The 21814-nt window shown below is 31.5% G+C and overlaps 2 protein-coding genes across 2 annotated transcripts; both read right to left on the bottom strand.

The window, feature by feature from the left end:
- Positions 1-5121: 5121 nt before the first annotated feature.
- Positions 5122-7451, bottom strand: LOC113400165 (hydroxymethylglutaryl-CoA synthase 1). Its single transcript, XM_026639637.2, has one exon. The coding sequence runs from the start codon at positions 7005-7007 to the stop codon at positions 5637-5639; it is 1371 nt and encodes a 456-aa protein (XP_026495422.2). The 5' UTR covers positions 7008-7451; the 3' UTR covers positions 5122-5636.
- Positions 7452-11380: 3929 nt separating this feature from the next.
- LOC113400166 (alpha-N-acetylgalactosaminidase) lies at positions 11381-21274 on the bottom strand. The gene is made up of 10 exons (XM_026639638.2): positions 21236-21274; positions 20235-20389; positions 19745-19919; positions 18857-19031; positions 18244-18326; positions 17146-17307; positions 14527-14739; positions 13773-13904; positions 12030-12102; positions 11381-11503 (listed from the first exon to the last, which is right to left on the bottom strand). The coding sequence occupies exons 1-10, from the start codon at positions 21257-21259 to the stop codon at positions 11445-11447; spliced, it is 1251 nt and encodes a 416-aa protein (XP_026495423.2). The 5' UTR covers positions 21260-21274; the 3' UTR covers positions 11381-11444.
- Positions 21275-21814: the final 540 nt, after the last annotated feature.

Genomic DNA, 21814 nt, shown 5'->3' with positions numbered 1-21814 from the left:
TTAAGCCCGTAGAAGATAAACAACTCACTGACATTAAAGCTTAAAAGTTTATATTGTTTATAAATGTTCCGTAAGCTCCGTAACTGCATTACGTAAGGCATTATTACACGTATTAAAGTCTAAAGCTAAATTTTAAACCAACAACTGGTCTTATTACCAAGGCTTTTAAAAACAACTGTTTTAATTATTTTCAATACGAGACAATGTCATATAATAATAAATTAGGCTTGAGAAAGGGATTAATATATTTTCTTATTATAAGAATAATATTAAGAAACAAGGTATAATACTGTAGGTACACGCTCCGCTCACACCGGGAAATAGAGAACGAACGGGCCATGTATAAGAGAAGAGAGCGTCTTGTTTCTTGATGTCACGACTCACACTATGCGATTCAGTCTCAGGAGTGCTAAAGTATCGCACTCTTAGTAAAACATCGACAGAACTTATAATTTGAAAAATATTTTTTATTGTAAAATAATGGCTTATTTCTAAGGGGTTAAATTGAAAAACATTGTTTGAATTCATGAACGAAATTGTCATTATTTTCTTTACTGCAACTATAAGTTTACATTACATTCAAGAAAATACGTGTGGTTTTCATTTTGTCTTATGATTGCATTAACATTATAAATATAATATCAATTACCATCTATAGCCTATAGCTTAATTAGATTTGCTGATTATCATTTACATTACTGCCATCGGTTTCAAAAACTCAGCAGATTTTCTGTATTATAAACATTTGGTACGCATTCTTTTTTTTTTTAATTTATATCTGACTGTTTAATTTCCAAGGTGTGATATCCATTGTCATCTACAAATTCATGTCTTATAATATATAATCTTTAGCACACCTACGATCTTTGGCAGTATTTTAACTTTACTATTGTTTTTTTTTTCTGGTATCATGTTGTAAAAGTACATAGGTATATTAATATTGTCTCACAAAAATTATTGTTCCTTATATTAATAGTGTACACGTCATAGTTTCTTGGAAGTTCTTTTTTGTTTTTACGAATATAAGTTACACTATTAAATATACGAGTATGTGAGAAACAATATTTTCATTTAGTTAAGTTTATTTTTAAGTGAACTTTAAACACAATACATTATATATACGAATTAGAGATAATCATATAGATATACAATTTAATGTCCTTAAAGTTTATGTAGTCTATGTAATTAATAAATAAAATTGTGTAAAATGATCTCTTAAAGAATAGGTACTAAGTACGAGTAACTATTTGAAGAATATAAAATCAATAATTGAAACGTCAGTCACGTTTTCTGTTTCCATGGCTGACGTAATAAGTTAACAAGAACTAGGAACATTCTGATCTTTTCGATAACCCAGTCAACTCTATACAATGTTATGCAACTCTTAATCTATAGATATTATTCATCTCGCTTTTGTATGTACAAAAAACTATAAATAGAAAATCGCTGTTCTTTGAAAAAATAAAGTCACAAAACATTTTTTATCGCGACTTTCGAGTAAATTACATAATATTTTATTTTACTTAGTGGCAGAGCCTTCCACAAGCCCGTCTGGGTAACTACCCACTCATCTGATATAATACCGCCAAACAGCAGTACTCAGTATTGCTTTGTTCCGATTTGAAGTGTGAGTGAGCCAGTGTAACTACAGGCACAAGGGACATAACGTCTTAGTTACCAAGGTTGGTGGTGCGTTGGCGCTGTAAGGAATAGTTAATATTACTTTTAACGCCAATGTCTATGAGCCAATACAAAGCAAATTATATTTGTTATATTTGATTACTTCAAATTATATAAATAAATCATCATACTTTGTTGGTGAGGTTATAATTGTAAATGTCAAAGCTCGAGAAACCCAACATACCAGCCCGCCCAAGAATAAGGGATGTGATCGTGACGCGGGACGCCCATCCTCTGTAGAGCGACCATAAAGATAGAGCTGAGAGCGATAGTTTTATTATATTCTCATGCCGCGCTCTCACCCTCCTTTACTTCTAAAGATCTAGTTTCCGCTTCGGATTCGCCCGTGCGTGAGGCAGGGACTCAGATCTTAGGTACCCTGATGATGAGGGCATGACCGATTTCGTTCACAGCGGCCATACTTAAGAGACACCAGCTAACTACCCAGGACATATTATAGTGGTCAAGTGTGTGCGCAAATACAGGTGCACTCTATTCTCTCACTCGCAGACATTGATCAATTTATTATGTATGTGTGTGTGGGTAGATAAGTCACTAGTAAGATATTGTAAAACACAAGTATGATTAATTAATGTGTTAAAAGTTACTGATACAAAATAAGAGTTAGGAACCTCCACACCAATGTTGCCTCAGAAGCTCCAGACTACTACTACTTCAGACACTACATTCGGTTGTGGTGATTGAATAAGCTTCGAAGCTTATTATATTACTAAATAATATGTAATTTAAGAAAAAAAAAATCTTATTAAAATTTAAAAAATGAACTGAAAATACATTTCATATAAAACAATGTAAAACACCGATGAAATTAAGATGAGATAACCTTTGTTTTATTGGGAAAATCGTTGGTATCATTATATGGGTACATATCATTTATGTGGTTCAGTATAACTCCTTGGCGTTTTAAAAAAATATAAGTACATACACAGAATTGAAAAAGTACTATATTTTAAAATCGGTTAAAAATTAATCTTATTCTTCAGTCTTGGTTAGAAATATTTAGTTAAATAATTAAATGCATGATATGCTGTGCATACATGTAAATGATGTGATCACATAAAACTCAGTATCTATACTTGTCAATTCATCGTTGATGTGCCTTTGGAAATAAAAAAGCAATGTACACAATTCATAAATTAAATTCGCTGCGTTCCATGACAGCTTGCAAATCGAAGGAAGCGTAGTAAAAATTTGTATTATGAGTAGGAAGGTACTGTTAAATATTTATAATATCGCGCCTATATTGAAAATGATTGTCTTTTAAAAAATTTAACATCATACTACTCTTGATACTTACGTATTAACGCCATCGCAGCAAAAAAAAGATTGAGGTTAGAATTCCGCCGCACGATTTAGGGGAAACAAAATGCTGTAGGTATATGGTAGAGGTTTGGTCCCTGATTACAAGAATATATTTGTTTATTCATAAGTAGGTACATTTGATTGCTCAAAATTGTCACAAAACCGACTCTGTTAACTCTTGACTCAATATGTTCTTGTCGGTCGGTCGATCTAACCTAACCTAACTTTAATGTTAGAATTACAATATTTATTTTTGCCAATACCTCAAGTACGGAGCATTTTAGGTTATGGGTCAGACAGAGAAGACCAAATAGAGTTAGACCGTCGACTCTTTTAACCAATTTTAAAAAAAGGAGAGTCTAAAGCAAGTTACCCTATTCTATGAATTGGTTGAGTTTCGTTCAGGCCGCTGGGTGAACAGCTCCGCTTAGTAAAGTGGCTAGACGTTTAATTGGATTGCTAATTAAGCTAGTGGCCTCCGGCATCGATACCAAATAGTAGACTATAAACTAAATATAAGTAATTATTCTAAAAATATATAGTATTAACAATTATTTAAATATATGAGTCATATTCATTCATTATGTGTGTGAGTTATCAACTTGATTAAAAACAAATGCTGGTTTCACTGAATTGGTATTTCAATAAAAGTAAATATATTTAATGAATCAAAAATTATTGGTGAGATCCAGAACGTCAATATCTGAATGCTGAAAATTCTCATGTCTGAATATCTAATATATACTATTATATCGACTTAACCTTTAACCTTAACTTGTGTTTTATTGTTAATTTAGTAAAGGCAAGTACAAAAAGCTGCAATATCTATAATATTAAAAACTTTTTTTTTTAAATACAGTTAACGATATCAGTGGGGTTCAAGCAAAGTGGAATAGATCCAACACGTTTCATATTTGGTTAAATGGCAAATTGAGCCTTTAAGTGCGAGCATTATACAATATATTTGTGTTTACGAATTACTCATCTTACTTCTTATATTTACAGTAGGTAAGTAGGTAGTAATATTTCGGTCCAATCGAATGAGGATATTTCATCGATTTATTTAAACTTATTATAGTCATATTACAGTGATTAAAACGCGTACATCTTACTTATAACCGATGATTGCGGGTTCAAACTCAGGTAAGCACCACAGAATTTTCATGTGCTTATAATTCATCTCGTGCTCGGCGGTGAAGGGTCGCGAGGAAACCTGCATGTGTCTAATTTCAACGAAATTCTGCCACATGTGAATATTATATTACAAATTTGAAGAATAACTGAATACAATTATCATTTACAAAATCGAACACATCCAATTTGTCACTGACCTGACTTGTGAGTTAACCCCAAACAAAGGTAAACATTTATCTATACAAACCGTTTCCCGCGACTCCGATGTGTTATTTTATCTAGTTAAATTATATTTTATCATGATCGGTTCAGTCGTTTACCTGGTCTTTATGACGTTACTAATAGTCAAACATTTACTTTCGCATTTTTAAAGTTTGTCAAGATGGCACTTAATATATATTTATTTATATGTTATAACGCTTGAGCGTTTGTTTATATAAGCATAAGCTTGTCTCAGTAACTAGCAGTCCGGTATAAATTACTATTTTCTTAAAAGATAATCTGTTCAAGGACGAAGGTTATACCATATTGATGCGACGACCCTAAAGAGATAACCATACACATAAAAGCAACTGCATCAAAGAGTAAAATAAAGATGTGCTTATTTCTGATTCAATTGGTTGTTTGGTTTCTTGTCATCGAGAATCTTAAAAAAGTGCGAAGTAATTTACTGAGATCTTTGAAAATCTTTGAAAGGAATTTCTATATGTATTTAATTTCGAATCCAGATATGCATATACAGGGTTATTGGTAATTCGACGTATTCCAGTTAGGAGGTGATAGGGGTGACTATTTGCGATAATTTTAACCCTCATATGCACAATGCAAAAGTGAACCATTTTTGAGTTATCGCGTTTTTTAGATTTTTTCAAAATAAGTCAAAAATGCAACTTCAAAAATTTATTTAAAAAAAAGTATATTTTTTCTACTGTTCAAAGTTCGAGTTTAATCTAAGGAAGAATAGGTTTAAAGAAAGCCAATAAATTTATTAAACACACCACTTTATTACCCCTTTACTAAAGAGTATAAGTACAAGACATACATATTTATACAGACATATCAAATTCCTTCATGTTTGCTTCTGAAATTGAATTTCAAAATAGCTTTAATAAATATTTTCTCAAAATTAAGAATTAAAATTCAAAAGCTTTAATTAAATATAATATATATATAAAAACATTTTCTGTTACATCAAATGTATTGCACCACCTTTATTGATTAAATTTTTAATACATATAAATATTTTACTATCACGGACATATTAACAATGTTTTACAATGTTGATAGGAGTTTAAAATTAAGTGTAATTTAAAAATTACTACTTTTATAGCAGTTAACCCCAGTCAAACTAAAAATAATGTAATTAATATACCTAAAAACAGAATACAACTACAAAGTGCTATGCTAAAATAACTATAGACAAATAATTTAAATCATAACTATTGGTTAAGTCCTACACCAGCACAAAAATAAATTAGATATTATGATAAATAAATGCCTCATAGTTTCCTCTCATATGTGCGTCGTCTTTGGTCATCAATTTTGTTTAGATAATATGTACCAGGAAATAACACCTCTATTGACCCCGATGGTTCATAAGGTGCTGTATGATAATTCTCCGTCCTTACTTGCATTATATCAGAGAACTTTTGTGGCTCTATGCTCTGTCTTGAATCTAACATTGCAACATTTTCATTTAAAGACTTGATTAATTTCTCTAATTTTGACCCAGCACTCATATCACTGCAAATGTTGATAGAATACATAGTTGAAGCTAAGCCAGACCCATAAGAAAATAATGCAAATTTCTTTCCAATAAGCTGATCTGGGGATTTGCTCACTAAATAGGATACAAGTCCTCCATACAATGAAGGTGTATACATATTGCCAACATTACGAGCTATGTGAAGTGATGGTTTGGTTTTTTGTTCAAATAGTTTGTTACTGTAAGTCATGAAAGCTTTTTCTACGTCCCTATCAAAATAAGTATCACATCTATTATATGTACTAAACTGTGAAAGGCCAGGGAACTGTTTTTCTCTCTCTGCTTCTGTTGCATTAAGGAAATCATTGAAGCTAACTCGAGCCAGCGATTTTTGGACAAGCTTACAGTATGGAGAGTGGAATAACATACCATCTAAACTCAACAGACCCTTGAATTTTGGATCCACCTTCCTCATCTTCTGACAGAATAGATTATAACAGTTATCTAAAGCACTCAAGTAGCACTGAATTGATAACTTTCCATCAACATAGGGGAACTCAGACGCTAAATCTGGCTTGTAGAAATCATAAGCATGTGTCATGTATGATGCACGGACACCACAATCAAAAACCAATGGTGCATCAGGTCCAATCAGCATTGCCACAGCTCCTGCTCCTCCTGTAGGCCTTGCTGGGCCTTTTCCATACACTGCAATATCACCTGCAACCACTATTGCTTTTCTGCCATCCCAAGATGAAGACTCTACCCAATTAATTGCATTAAAAAGAGCAGCTGTACCGCCATAGCAAGCATTTGTAGTATCAATACCTTCTATATCTGTGGCTCCTTCTTTTGCAAACAATGTCATAAGGAATGTTTTGACACTTTTACTTTTATCTATAATTGTTTCTGTGCCAACCTCCAAACGTCCAATGTCATGAAGATTTATATTATTTTTCTCTATAAGCCTATGTAAAGCAGTAAGGCAAAGAGAATTTATGTCCTCTCTGTCAGAACAGAAACCCATCCGACTCTGTCCAAGACCGATGGTGTATTTTCCAGCAGCCACTTCATCGAATTTTTCTAATTCCACTTGATCAACATATTGTGAAGGAAAATATATTTCCATAGCAAGAATGCCAACATTCTCGACTTTGCCACCCATGATTACGGTAATATGACACGATTATAACTTTCACGGTCACGGTGAACACGTTATAGAGCCAAAAGAAATATATAATAAGTGATGCGACCGAACAACTGTCGCCGGCCGCGTCTTAAACCAGACTTAGCAGTCCCTCGTCTTGATCGCCCGATGTCGACGTCAGTCCTTAACGCTACTTGCATGCGATGATATACCATTGACCTACTACGGAACTAACTAACTTTCTTTTACTCTTACGCGACACATAGATAACATTAGTTACGTTGCCCGTTAATCATTATAGATCGTTTCAAGGCAATATTACGAAAATTTACACAAAATGAAGTATGAATCAAATACTAAATTATACTAGTTCATATAATTTTAAAGAAAAAATGTCCTTTGTAATTCTAAACTTTTAATTTAAGACAATGCGGCTTTCAATCGAATGTCATGAGACATGAATATGACACATGACATATGTATGTATTATCTTGTGAGTTGTTACGTTATGGAAATTTACGTTTTACTTTATAGATTGATCCTACACATGGGACTAGTAAGAGAGTTAGACTATATAATATATAAAATACAAATACGAATTATTTGCGATTTATGGTAAAATGTTTGATCAATCGTATTTTTATATATAAATAAAAGAAAATCGTCTTTTATACATAACATTTCAATATTTTCTAATGATAATAACAGTATATAATATATAGTGACAATGATAATGTGACATAAAAATAATTAATAGGTATGTAGTACAAATGTTTAAGTATTAAGTACTTAATGTATGTGCATGTAGGACCGACCTTAGTTTTAGTTTTCTACGATAATAATAAAATATACTATTTTATAAAAGGCGACATGTAAAATTGTACACTTAATTTCACAATAATTTAAATTCTACACCAAACCGTTGTACACTTTGACCTAAAACAATAAATTACATCGTGATATTATTATTTATGAACAGTCGTGCAATATTGTTGACTATTACTTTACTCAGCACTATATGTACAATGATACTAATAATATTTAAAATTATGTATTATTTTGTATTAAATTTGCAAGAATAGTTACATTATATATAATTTTACCCCCACATACCACCCTACTACACGCGTATCAGAGTTACTCCAACGATTTAAAAAAATATACCTACATTATTCATTAAAATGTATATTAGATAATACTATACAAAATTATCTTTATTCAATATAATGATCTAGTTTTAGGGTTCTATGGAACATGAGTGCGAACTGCGAATAATAACAAGTCATTAGTGATTCATAAAAAAATTCAAAATTTACATTTAAACCCAACAACTTCTTTATATTATATACACCGATTCGGTTATTTTGTCCACATTAGTTTATTTACTTTCATGTTAGAATAAATTATTATTTAATGTTTTTGATTATTTGTTGCTTTATATTTATTAGTTGACTGATATTGCCCTATTATTTTAAAGAAGTAGTAAGTAGAAGTAGTAAGTATCGAATAAAACTATATTATTCATTATATATTCAAAAATATATTATATATTTCAGTAAAATAAATAGTAAACAACTTATTTAACAAAAAAAACTGTAAAGTAACAAAAAAATCAAATCAAAGGAGTAAGACAACTATTATTTAGGGCTAAACAATGAATTAGATGTTTGATATCCGCTTCAAAAATGTATAAGTTAATTAAATGTGTAGTATAGACACTTAAAATTCCTTTACGTGCCATCGACTTTCGCCCGTGTAACGGTCATCACGCCATGGCCGAAATGACCTACTTATTTCTAGCTAGTTCCGAATTATATTATAAACATAAGTTCGACATAATATTTTCTATTAATTAAACACAAAATCTTTTTTATAGTGCTAATAGTAACATAGTTTATTTTTTTTAATGATTTAGCTATTTCACGCAGACAGTTTGATACTTAATAAAATCACAAAGATAATTTCAATAATATCACCTACCATAGGTTGATAGATATTTATAAAAGGTTTGAAATATTTTAGTAGTTTATGTGGTTGTTAAAATTCATTAATCATTTTATACGGTTACATACATAAGTATTATAGTCGTATATCGTAAGACGGTCATTTACCTCTCATTTTTAGACGATTACTCACAGACCGATATGATATATTATGAGTAAGTACGTCGAGTTCTTGGATCATAATCATTGAATCGGGTAATAAAATAAGATTTTATTTTGATTTGATTCCTAGTATTTTTAATAAGGACGCTGTCGACTAGGACAATTATGAGTAAATACATACTTATATTACAAATTCATCCTTACGACTAAACCACTGAACCGATCATTTTATGATAGATCGATCGATTATTATAAATGATTTTATTATTAAGTAATAATTTTATATCTTAAACGATATTCCCAAAACTTTCAAAGCTCGTGCATTCGTGCTCGTCTATATATGAGGCATAACATCTTAAAATGTAATTATAAAATCAAGGCTATAGGAGATATAATTGTTAATATGGTAAGTGTTTGTGATAAGCTTAAACAGCAAATGCTAGCAGTCGAGTTGGACGTGGAAGATGCAACTTTAACTTGTCTTTAAAATATTTTTTATTTACTTCTTACTGGTGTCATTAATTAACCAACATTATATGCGATTAAATTATTCAATAATGTTTACAAATGTAGCATTGTTAAGCACAAACCTAAGTCAGAGAACCCAACATGTTTTTATAATTGGATTAAGTTTGCAGTCTGTCTTAAAAATCGACTAGAATCAATTTTGTGTACCTACTTCCCTTTTTGGTATATATAAAAGATTCTATATGATATTTGTGATTGTTTCCTGGTGATACATTAAATCTTTAAAGTTGACAGGATGAACACTAATTATGACGATGTACAGACCCGTTTTAATATAGATTGCAGGGGTGCAATTAACCAGGGCGCCTTGTGTTGGTGTGCGCCTCGCCAAGTTCCTGCGCACTGTTCCTTCGGTAGTGGGCCACTAACATTGGGAGTTAAAATTTTATGTCCCTTTTGACTGTAGTTATACTGGCTAACCCTTTAAATCGGAACACAAGAGTACTGAGTTGAATATCTGACTGGTACTTACCCAGATGGGCTGGCACAGAGCCCTATCACCAATTACTGCTCGTTTAGTATTTTTTAGTCACTTTCATAGTATCATGTCTTATATTATACTAAACGGTCAGACATAAAAACCATAGTTACTTTTCAAAAACAAATCCCCCTGATTATTTTCGGTTTGTTTTTGGTAAAATATGAATAAAAAAGTTTCTTGCCGGTCCTTCTCGGTAGAATCTACTTTCCGAACCGGTAGTAGCTTAGAATTTAATTCAACGGTGTAACATGACTTACGGTAGCGTCGTATATCGTAAAACAAAATCGATAGTTCCAATCGACACACTGAAAAGTGTAATTTTTTATGAACACGAGAATTAAAGATAAACTTGTAACACCAACTTTCGACTTCACAATGTTAATTGGTACCCACAGCCTTTCTGGAGCCTAACCGGGGGTAGCTTAAACTTGTAAAATGATGATTATAATTGTAAAGTTCTGGTAAGATCCTACTTGATTTAAGTATATGTATATTTAGGAGATTCCTTTAACTATAAAACTGGCTGGAATGAATAAAATAAAATAAATAAAACAAAAGCGCGCGAAACCGTATCAAGCCAAGCCGTCGATACTTTTGCTTTTTGGGCGCGGACAATAAGGTCAATATTGGCGCAACTTGTAAATTGTTAAAAGTGCTATTTGTGAATATTTTTGGATTTGTAAGCTCAACTGAGTAAGTCATTTAATTAAATATGTATGAATTGGTGCTTTATTTATGTTAAGATAAATTCGAAGGAAACTTTTTTTTTATTAGTAAATTGTTTAAAGTAATTTCAGTTCTTTTTTTTTTTAATTCTGTTTCACTTCTGTACGCTAAATGTGTATTAATTTTATCAAATCATATTTTTTCCCATATGCTGTTAAAACACTTAGACCTTGGAGTAGTAGTGCAAAAAGTGCTTCATTGAAAGTATAACACCTCGCCTTATAACCTCCACTGACAGGACTAGTTCATTTTTTTGCCCAGAGCATCGGAATTGTGATTCAACAGGGAAATGCTGCTAGTCATTCCTAGCACTAGATTCATACATTAGGGTACCTTTTGTAAATTCTTGTTTGTCCATAGGCTTTAATTTTGAGAATTCTTTTGAGTTCATTGTTAGTTATTTATATATATAATGAAAATAATTATATTATTTATCGTATTGAAATTCCCTTACCGTAACTATTTAAAAAAAAAAGGTATGACGCAATACTTAACAAAATTAGTTAAATGATTTCGTCATTCATTCAAAATGATGAAATAATTTTAACCAGTGTGTAAAATCATATTTATTTCCTATTATCAAGAAATGGAACTACATTTTATCTTTATCGTATCTCACGTCGTTCTGTTAATCTCGTTAGATTTCTTCGGGATGAACTTATAAAACTTCACACCTGAAAAAATAAAGATTATAATTTTTATATCGTTCGGATACTCCCAAGAAACAATTAAGTTAAATTATTAACTCGTATTTTTAAGGTTGTATAGTTTTTTGCAAATTATTATAAAGCATCCCATTTGAACGCGTGGGTGTCGTGAAAATCAACAGATAGAATGTTGTAGTAAATGCATAAATCAACATTTAATATCATCAATAGTCTATGGTTTCAGGAAATCGACCTTAGTAGGCTTGTTAGTTCTAAACCATTGGTAATGGTGACTGGGTGTAGGGATGACTTTATTTCTATGTTTATAAATCTATAAAAACAACTGCGATCTCAAATAAAAGGTAAACGAGAAAGCATAATATTACAATGATGTTATAATTTTACGTTAACAATTATCCAATAATATTGGACCGTTGAAATGATAAACTTTAGACACGTTTATTTAAATATTATAAAGAATTGATGTGTACTTCATAATAACTTATAAAATGATTATAAATTTGAAAAGTAAGTATTTGTATAAATGGTTTACCTGACGGATTTACTCTTGTTTCAAATTCGCCTTCAGGTCCAAAAGAGCGTTCCTCTTCCTCTTTATAGAGATCCTAGAAAACCGACATTAATTATATGAACCTATTATACTATATTCTATGTGGTATCAACGTCAGATTAATTAATTTGCCTTTACTACGGGTAAAGCTCATTGGTCGACGGCAGTCAATGACGCTATAGGCGACCAATGAGCGTTCAGTATTAGTCCGATTAGTTAATCATAATATATGTAGAAGAACTTTTTCTTTAAATATACGAAAAGTTCTTCTTTTGAGAAGATATTTGGAGCTATAATACATTATTCGGTTACGCTGCTCCAATACGGTTTCATGTTTATAGATAAGTCACAATTTCAGTAAAATTCTACACATGCATGTTTCTTTACAATGTTTTCCTTCACAGACGAGCACGAGATAAATTATCACAAATTAAGCACATGATAACTGAGAGGTGATTTCCCGGGTTCGAACGTAATCGATAAGGATTACCACGTTTTAGCGATTGGACTGACTTAGTGCTTTGGTTTTGTTTTATGAAGTGAAAAATACTTACGCACGATGAGAGCAAAAATCAATATTTCCGACGTATTTTGAGTCGCACGTACTTTTATTTGTTAAGTTCTATGTTTATAATATTTGCATCTATATTTTGCAGTATGTCTATGGTTTTGATAACTGTGAGATTACTGTATGAACTGCGACCCGCTCTTATGATGATATTACATAGTAATATATATTAACAAAATTCGAATTAGTAACATACATCTCGACTAAACATGCATTATAGTTACTACATATTTATTCATTTCTATTCCTTTCCTACAGTTAAGTGAGAATAGGTTACCATGGGTTGGGAACGTGCGTCTTAAGCATTGCTAGACTTCGGGCCTTTGCCCACGCGGTTTATATTCCTTTTTTTATGAAAAACCACCTGATGGTCAGTGGTCACCACCGCCCAATATTCCATCAACCTTGGGAACTAAGTTATTACATCCCTTGTACCTGTAGTTACACTGGATCACTCACCCTTCAAACTGGAACGTTAGTAGAATATATGACGGATGGGTGGCACCGCCCTAGCCTATGGAAGCTACGCCGCGGGTAAAATATTTATAATATTGAAACCTAACAGATGTTATATGCAAAATACTTTTGTCCTCAAATTTGACATTGAAATTTAGCTGATATCGCATTGATAGTAAGGGCTTTGTACAAGTCGCAATGTCCATGAGCACTGTTGAACTATCAGGCAAAAAATTTGCCAGTCTGCCAACCTATTTTCAACATTTTCAATCAATCCTTTCAAAGTGGATCGGAACACATTATTTTATTATTATATCACAAAATCGATTTATAAGTTTCATAAAGTAACTCCCTCTTGATGATGTCGCCCTGACCGCTTTCGTTTACGTCGGCCAGAAAAAAGGCGACTGGTCAACTGCGCAGGACATGTTACAGTGCCCAGTGCACTAGTGTGTGAGCAAACACAGGTGTACTCTCTTTTCCCTCATTCTTATTATGCGCACAATGCACAGGAGCGTACACACTTCCAACTTATTAATTTAGGGCTGTTACTGAGATTTTTTTGGATATAAAAACTTTATAACTTTTCATCTTCCCAACCTGGGGTTTATATTCAGGACCATGGGACCTGCGGCCCTATGTCCAGCCACTAGACCAACGAGGCACCCCTCTTACAATAAATAGTGACTATTGATACTAACTATGACTTCATACGCCTGGTTTGGAATTTTCATAGAATCAAATGATACTTTAATAGAATACGGCGCCCCGTCATCGCGTCTGTTCACAAAGGCCAATGCGTATGATCCATCTGACAGCTTCCTCCTCCAAATCTATAAATAAAAACATTTAATTAGATATAACCCAAATTATCTGCACTTACTACCGATTTCAATGGCAGAGGTAGTAAAGATAAAAAAAATTGTTTTGAATTATAGTGGATATGAGTATTTAAGTGGAATTGTGTTATACTATAAATAAAGATACATTAAATTGTTTGTAGTGTGTTATATAGGAGTGTTATTAGCAAATCGCATGGAATATATTGAATATGTTAATCTTTACTCTTCCCCCATTGGAATATACATATGTATTTACAGAGAAAATGTAATTTTAAAAATTTGTTATATAGATATAAATGAAGTTTATCGAGGCTCAAGGCGTCATTAAAATTACATAATATTATGAGCAGATCATTAGCTGTCTTATCCTACACAATAAAATAATAAATCAATATTTATAGCTGTCACATACATGACTAATTTACACAGATAATATAAACACACTTGAACGTACAAACACAAAGAAAATCATAAACATGTTTATGCGTATAATGAAACTACAATTATTTGTATTAATTATATGATTTCCTCATTTCCCTTCAGGAAAAAATAAAACTACACTTTAATAAGAAATAATAATTAAAATTGGAATGATGAAATTGATTTCTCTTACCTCACATTTAGACTTATTCCACACACGCGACCCCTGCCGTCCGAACGAATCTTGATCAATATCGATTATATCTCGATTGAGAAGCACTTCCTTGAACTCCGGTCGGATAGTGTCCAAATCTACGCTCATTAGCAACGGAGCCGCCAATATTGACCACACCGCCATTTGGACCTTTGCTTGGTCTAACGATAGACCGAAGTTACCTATTAACAGCTAAAATAAAAAACAAATTTAATTCAAAACTGCAACTGCGATAGTAGAGACAGAAAAATACTTAAGTGTCAAAAATCCTATAAATATATATACATATTATAGCACTATGCTATAGGTATAGTCAGGGCCGGACCGTAAGTTTAGGGGGCCCTGGGCTAACACTACTTAGGGGCCCACCTAAGACATATCTGAACGTAAACTTGAATTAATTTAATTGAATGGGTTTGATTCATTGCAGGACTCGCAGAACTGTAGACCATACGATCTGTTTAATTTAATAAATTTATGGATTATTTCGTACTATCGTCTATTTTTGACTTTGACTTAACTTAGCTGGGGCCCCCTTGAATCCACGGGGCCCGGGGCTGAAGCCCATAAAGCCATATGGCAGATCCGGCCCTGGGTATAGTACTCTACATAGTATAAAACAAAGTCGCTTCGTTATGTTGTAAATTAATCTAGACAAAAGTATTCTTAAATTAAGAATCAATTGTGTAAAACAATTAAAGACTGGACTTTATTTTGTTGCGCGTATCTTTCAAAGGTTATAATTATATTATAGTCAATATCACTTATCAGTTATCACTTTGTGACATGTCACGTACGTTTTTTGTGGTCGGTTAGGCTATTCGGTAACAAGAAACTCGAAACTAACCGCAGTACAGGAACTTGAAATGTCAGAATGTGATATACGACATTGACTATTATATAATAATTATAAAATGTATAGGATACAAGTATCAAAATAGCGTATCACCGTAAGTCGGTTGTCAATATTTAACGAGTGAGATACGAAGGGATTTCTAACAGAATCGCACTGCAATTTCGAGTTTGTTCTTACCGAATAACTCGTGTCGAATGATGTGTACCTGTAACCTACACATTATAAATATTTTTTTTACTATTGAATTAATTTTACATTAATTGTTTTTTTTTTCGAGTCCTATGGCACGGCTAGTTTTGTTTTATGAATTTGGGATTGTCATCCATTTTTTCTCTTTCTATCATGAGTAACTTCTCATTGGAAAGAAGAAGACAGATTATTAAATAAATTCAAATAATGATAAAAACTGTAGGTTCGATAAGTGCATGAAAATTTCGACTTTGGACTCAAGAGATAGATAATAAATCATAGATAATGTAATCTCTATCGTTAATAACAAGTATCCAACATTACGTTACTTTACTGTGTATGAAACAAGATTTGAGAATAAAATACACACAGTTTAACAAAAAAGGATTGATTAATTCTATGTATTGCACTCAATTACGAAAACAACGAGTTCTTTTTGAAATGAACAGCAACGATCGTTGTACAAACACGATGAGTAAAGGTAAACTTAAAACATTTATTTCTTGACTTCGCAAAGTCAATATCTCCTTCCCGGGACATGGCGTTCGTTTTTTGAATATGATTCCACAGATATTTAATATCTAATATATATCACATAAGACTAAATTAAATTTATAATAAATTACTTCGAACATTACAATTTAATTTTTACAATGACGTAATGCAGTTCTATTGTGTGAGAAGAGAAATCACTTCGTATCTCAATCGTTAAATGTTCGAAACCGACTTACGGTGTTACGATATTTAGACACGTGGATTTTTAAGTACTTAGTGGCGGAAATGTAATGTTACAGACATTACATTGTCCAAGTATAGACAATATTTTTATACTGCCCTCTCTTTCGTTGAAATTGCACTTAAAACCCTTTAGGTATGTATCTTATATTAATAAATAAGTACGATTTTTTTTTAGATTACGAAAAGATCAATAAATCAAACTATGACTATAGCGCGTTTCGTAGGTTTTAGTATTTACTCAATATTATTATATGAGTACCTAGTAGGGCTTCTCAGTTTCGACTATTAACACGTGTGAATTTCATATTTTTGCTTAAAATTAAACGTAAGGAGGAAAAATCATCGGTAAGGCGAATTTAATACTTCATTCTGTAATACGGGATTTCCAATTTCAGGCAGAAGTTTTTTTCATGTTCGTGCTATCTTAGCTACAAACAATAAAAAAATGCTTCTCTATTTGCCCAAGACTTAATTCTGCTCATCTTACTGGTAAATTATCCACTGTAGTGATATAATTTTTATAGTCTACGTCGACTGTTACTTTACGAGATTTGACTGTCGTGTATAATATTATTAACATATTCGCAATTATTATTATTATCTAAAACAGGAACGAACTTCCCATCCAGCCGTCTTAAGCCTCTCGTAAAACAAATTACCCATATAGATCGATTATTTCACAAAAAAGTTATTAAAAGTTTCACAGACTAGGGGCAGCAAACTTCCATAGTCGTGGGGCATGATATAAAATCTGCCCCTCTTAAAAAGCAACTATGAGCTAATTTTGGTTTTCATGTACCTATAAACATCCTTACCATATCAGGATCGTTCCAACGTCCAGGCCCAGCATATTTGGTGAATTCGTCTTGATGATCACCAAACCATGTCATAATAGTACTGAGTGAACTCCATGAATCCTGGATATCATCCCAATTACGCCACAAGTTGCAATGTTTGGCAATAGACGCGTAGTTCGGCTAAAACAATAAAATATTCCATTTTTAAAACATTATTGCAGTTGAAGATATTGATAAGTAATTGTACGATTTTTGCCTTTTAAATTAAAAAAAAAATTGTCAAACGCAAATTTTTTGAAGGAATTTCGAAAATTAATCTTAGATGAACAATAAAAATGCCAGTTTAATTGTTCGTATATGTATATAATACTAACTGGTCCTGCGGCTTTACCCGCGCGATAAAACACATACAGATATACCTGATAATTTTTAAGTTTGTAGGTGTTATATTTTCTGAGATTTCGTGATTAGTCAGTGAGTGGTATTTAGATTTTATATATAAAGATTTACTTATAAGTATGTATAATTATAAATATAAAAAAATATATTTGAGCTTCTGTTTATTTATAGACCCCTGTATGCATTGGCGTTTTTAAAAATTCATACTCAAGGTATGAATGATAGGTAGTTAGTAGTCGTAAGTGAAGAATGAACGGTTTCATTCTAGTTTTTATTTATTTAAGCTCGAGTAATTCTAAGCCGCGACAACGAAACGGTAAAAGTGAGGGCACAGCTAAATACCCCACGAGTCTAATATTTGAGAAAAACCTAATTGTTCCTGGTTTAATATTTTTTATGGTTTGTTTAATTTTATTAACCTTACTTAATTACTTAAATCTAAGGTCGGAAAAAAAATCGAATTGCCAAAAAATTCCCATTTACATTAAAATAGGTAATACCGCGTAAATTAGAAACATGTTTCATGAAAATCTTGTCTAAATCTAAAAATAAACGGAATAACGTTCGGAAAACGATTAAACTTATTTTTATGAAATGGGATACATTAACAAAATACGTATTTATTTTAAATATTAATGCAACTGCATAAATAGGTATTCCTACCAAATTTTGTTTATGAATATGACTAGACTAATACAAATATTTACTCTAACTTACGTTATCTTGATAGGCAGGCCAACTGCATGAGTAAACTATTGGTCGCCCGGAATCGTTCAATAATTTACCAAAATAAGGGTAACCTGCAAAAAACTTACCGAAATAAAAAAATCTTTTTTTCAAGTATAAGAACATAAGGATGTGTGTAAACACATTTGAATCTTCATTTACCAGGATTATATCAAATATAAGCTTCCAGCGTTTCAGTATGTAAAATCTAGCAAGAAGAACCGACAAGAAACTCGGCAGTTAATTAATTCCATAATATTGAAAAGTTATGTTAATTAAATACAATTACATTTATGACTAATCTGTCTGAAAATCAAAATATATTAACTCTACGCCTTTTTATCATATATATATATATGTATAGCTATCACTTCTCTGTTATTAGTTATTTTTAACTATTATTTACTACATAAGAATTAGTATAATAGAGTTAAGAGCCATATACTTACTTATGGCAAACTTTTATAGATCTACTTTTAATCAAAGATATTTTCCATAGAAAATTTACTTTTTGCAGATTTGACACATTGCTAACAAGTCAGTATTAAATTTAAGAAGAATATATTAAATAAAAGATTATTCAACTTATTTCTATTAAACATGCCTTCGTCCATTTTCGCTTTATCTACGTAACATCCGTCCAATTTGATATAGTCGACATCCCAATTCACAAAAGATTGTATGTCTCTTGCCTCGTGTCCCAGAACGCCAGGGTAGCCCATACAAGTTTTAGTACCATAATCCTGGTATAATGCAAATTTAAAGCCTCTGTCATGAAGCTAGAAAAAATACTTTATGTAATACATTTAAATTCATCAGACTATTAATTAAACATAGATTAAACACTTAAATATCATACATATCTACTATGTATATAAAAATCAGATCCGGTGCAGACCACTTATAACATATTAGTTATGTATCAGAAACGTCACATATTAAAAAAAAAACAGCTGTGATATTAAATGGCAGTGTTATGACAATTTGTCCATAATTATAACAAAAGAGGGTTCTATGTGCATTGCATTTTATTGCAAAAAATGCGTTATAATGTTGGGTAAAAATTGATGTAATCTTTTTTTTTATTATAAAATATTTATTAAATCTAGTAAAAATGTAGTTTAATTGTAAGGGGAACCAAATGGATAGTTAATGTTTGTGTAAAGACTTAAAATGCGAAAATTATAAATGTCTGGTCATGTTAACGTCAGAATTACTGGTCATTATAAAAATGATTTTTTTGTTTTTAATATAGGTACTAAATATTTAAATAAATGTATTAAATACTGGCAGTATTTTAGTTGATGGACGCGTCGAAGTGTGCAACCAGACCAACTATAAATCGATATAAAAAGTACAGACGAGACAAAATTAGACGCATTAAACGATGTACTTGGCGTACATAGGATGAAGGCTCTAATGTTTCAAAGTAATTATATAACATTTTAACCGACGTTAAATTTTAGAGATAATGATGAATATAATTACGTACATAATCAGCGATAGCTTTCATGCCGTTGGGGAAGCGTTTCCTGTCTGGCACCAGATGACCTTGAGCATCACGCTCTTTCTCCAACCAGCAATCATCGATACCTACGTAGTTGTAGCCTGCCTCTAGAAAGCCTTCGTCTACCATTCTGTCTGCGGTACGCTTTATCAGAGTTTCGCTATAAATAGTAATTAAAACCAGACAATCAACAAGTTTAATAGTTATGTACACTGTATATTTCAATATTTGATAGCAGATCTTTTATTGTTTTAATTACCTTGAAATTTGACATATAAGAGAAAAATATCCCTAATATAATTTCATTGATATCGTTAGGCTCCAAAAATTCTGAAAATCTTATACCAAAAATTAAACGCCTACTAAAATATAATAGCATTTTACGGTTGTGAATAATGACCATGTTCATAGGCCGCATGAACTTTTTATAATAATTATTCGTTAAAACGGATTGCAAGAAGCCAAATAAAATTACCTTATGCATTCATTCGGATATTTTTCACAATCCGTTATACATCTGAATCTCTGCCAAGTTAGCCAACCCATCGGCGGGGTCAGCGCTAAACCATTGTCAAGCGCCAAATTAAACGGAAACAGTCCGAGAAAAACGGCCAAAATTAACACCCCCATCTGTAACGATAATATGAATTGACAATCTAGAACATGTATTTACATAATACGGGTTATAATATAAGGATTAGTGCACCGTGATATTATTAAACTAACTAATGCTATATAGGAATTCACTATCCGATCTATTCACCCGTATTGTGCTAATGCGTCCTACAACACTCTCGCGTGTTTTATCACGCATCTATTTAAATATATCGTAATATTTCTAAGAGTACCGGTACGAATTGCAAAATGTTGACAACAATATTTATCTATTTACATAAAACGATTAAAATTATATATATTACATATTTATTTCGATAAGGATTAATACTCTGTGGCAATTCAAATAAACTAAAGTGACTATAGCTCTTTACCCTTTTTTATTTCTTTTTTTCCTGAGTTATCTATAAAAATTAAATCTATCTCTTAGGGATAACCCACAATAACCATTTTTTATCTTTTACTTTTTACGAAAAATAATGGCTTATTTTCGAAGCGATTTTAAACAATACAGCATTAATCCTTATCCAACTAAGTACCTTAAAAAAAATTGGGCATTTTATATAGATCAATATGAATGAATATTTTCGATGATATTACAGATTTAAAACTGTGAACTTTGTAAGACATTCTATAGTATATTTAGTATTATTGAACATTGCACCCGTGCGAAGTGCGAAGCGCTAGTGTAATATATAAGTTACATACTCTTGACATTTTGAAGACCTAAAAATTTTCATACAAAGCATTTTGTACGTGTTATACTTTTCTAATTACATTAAATAAAATTATGTAAAAGTTCCATATCAATCGGGTTAATAACTTTAATGTGAAACCAAAAAAAAAACAAACAAATCTTACCTCTTTTATTAAAGTTTGAAGCATGATATAAAAACTTTTTGGTGATTGTTAATACATTAAAAGCAAAAAAGTGATGTTACAGTAACCCTAATCTAATAAGTGTACATTCTGCTGAACACTAAGTAATTAGTAGGTAGTTTCCAAACAGTCCTCATATATAATGGTTGTATAATCAGGTGGCAGCGATAACATGAGAATGCTTTGACACTAGCTCAGCAGGCGACTATTTAAACTATCTCATTACTTATGATATCGTAAATACATAAGTATTTTAACCACCATCACGGTAATAAATTTGTCGGGAATTGAAAATTTGTTGCGAAGTAAATGTTTAATAACATGTTGTTTAGAGAATGTTTCGTTTAACACTGATTTCTCCCTTTCTGTCTTTAATGATTTTACATTCATAAAAAAGAAGACAGCATTGTTTAACTAAATAACGCCTAAACAACATTTATAGTAAGCTGTAAATTATTAAATTATCGACTCATAAGGATCTATGATTCTATTGGCATGTATGTAAATTATAAAATACCATAATGCCAATGATAGTAACACTTAAATACCCACATAATTATT

Source organism: Vanessa tameamea, chromosome 18 (genome assembly GCF_037043105.1).
Source record: "Vanessa tameamea isolate UH-Manoa-2023 chromosome 18, ilVanTame1 primary haplotype, whole genome shotgun sequence".
Lineage (NCBI taxonomy): Eukaryota > Metazoa > Arthropoda > Insecta > Lepidoptera > Nymphalidae > Vanessa > Vanessa tameamea.
The sequence above is the reverse complement of the archived record's forward strand: the minus strand, read 5'-3'. Positions and strand labels throughout refer to the sequence as shown.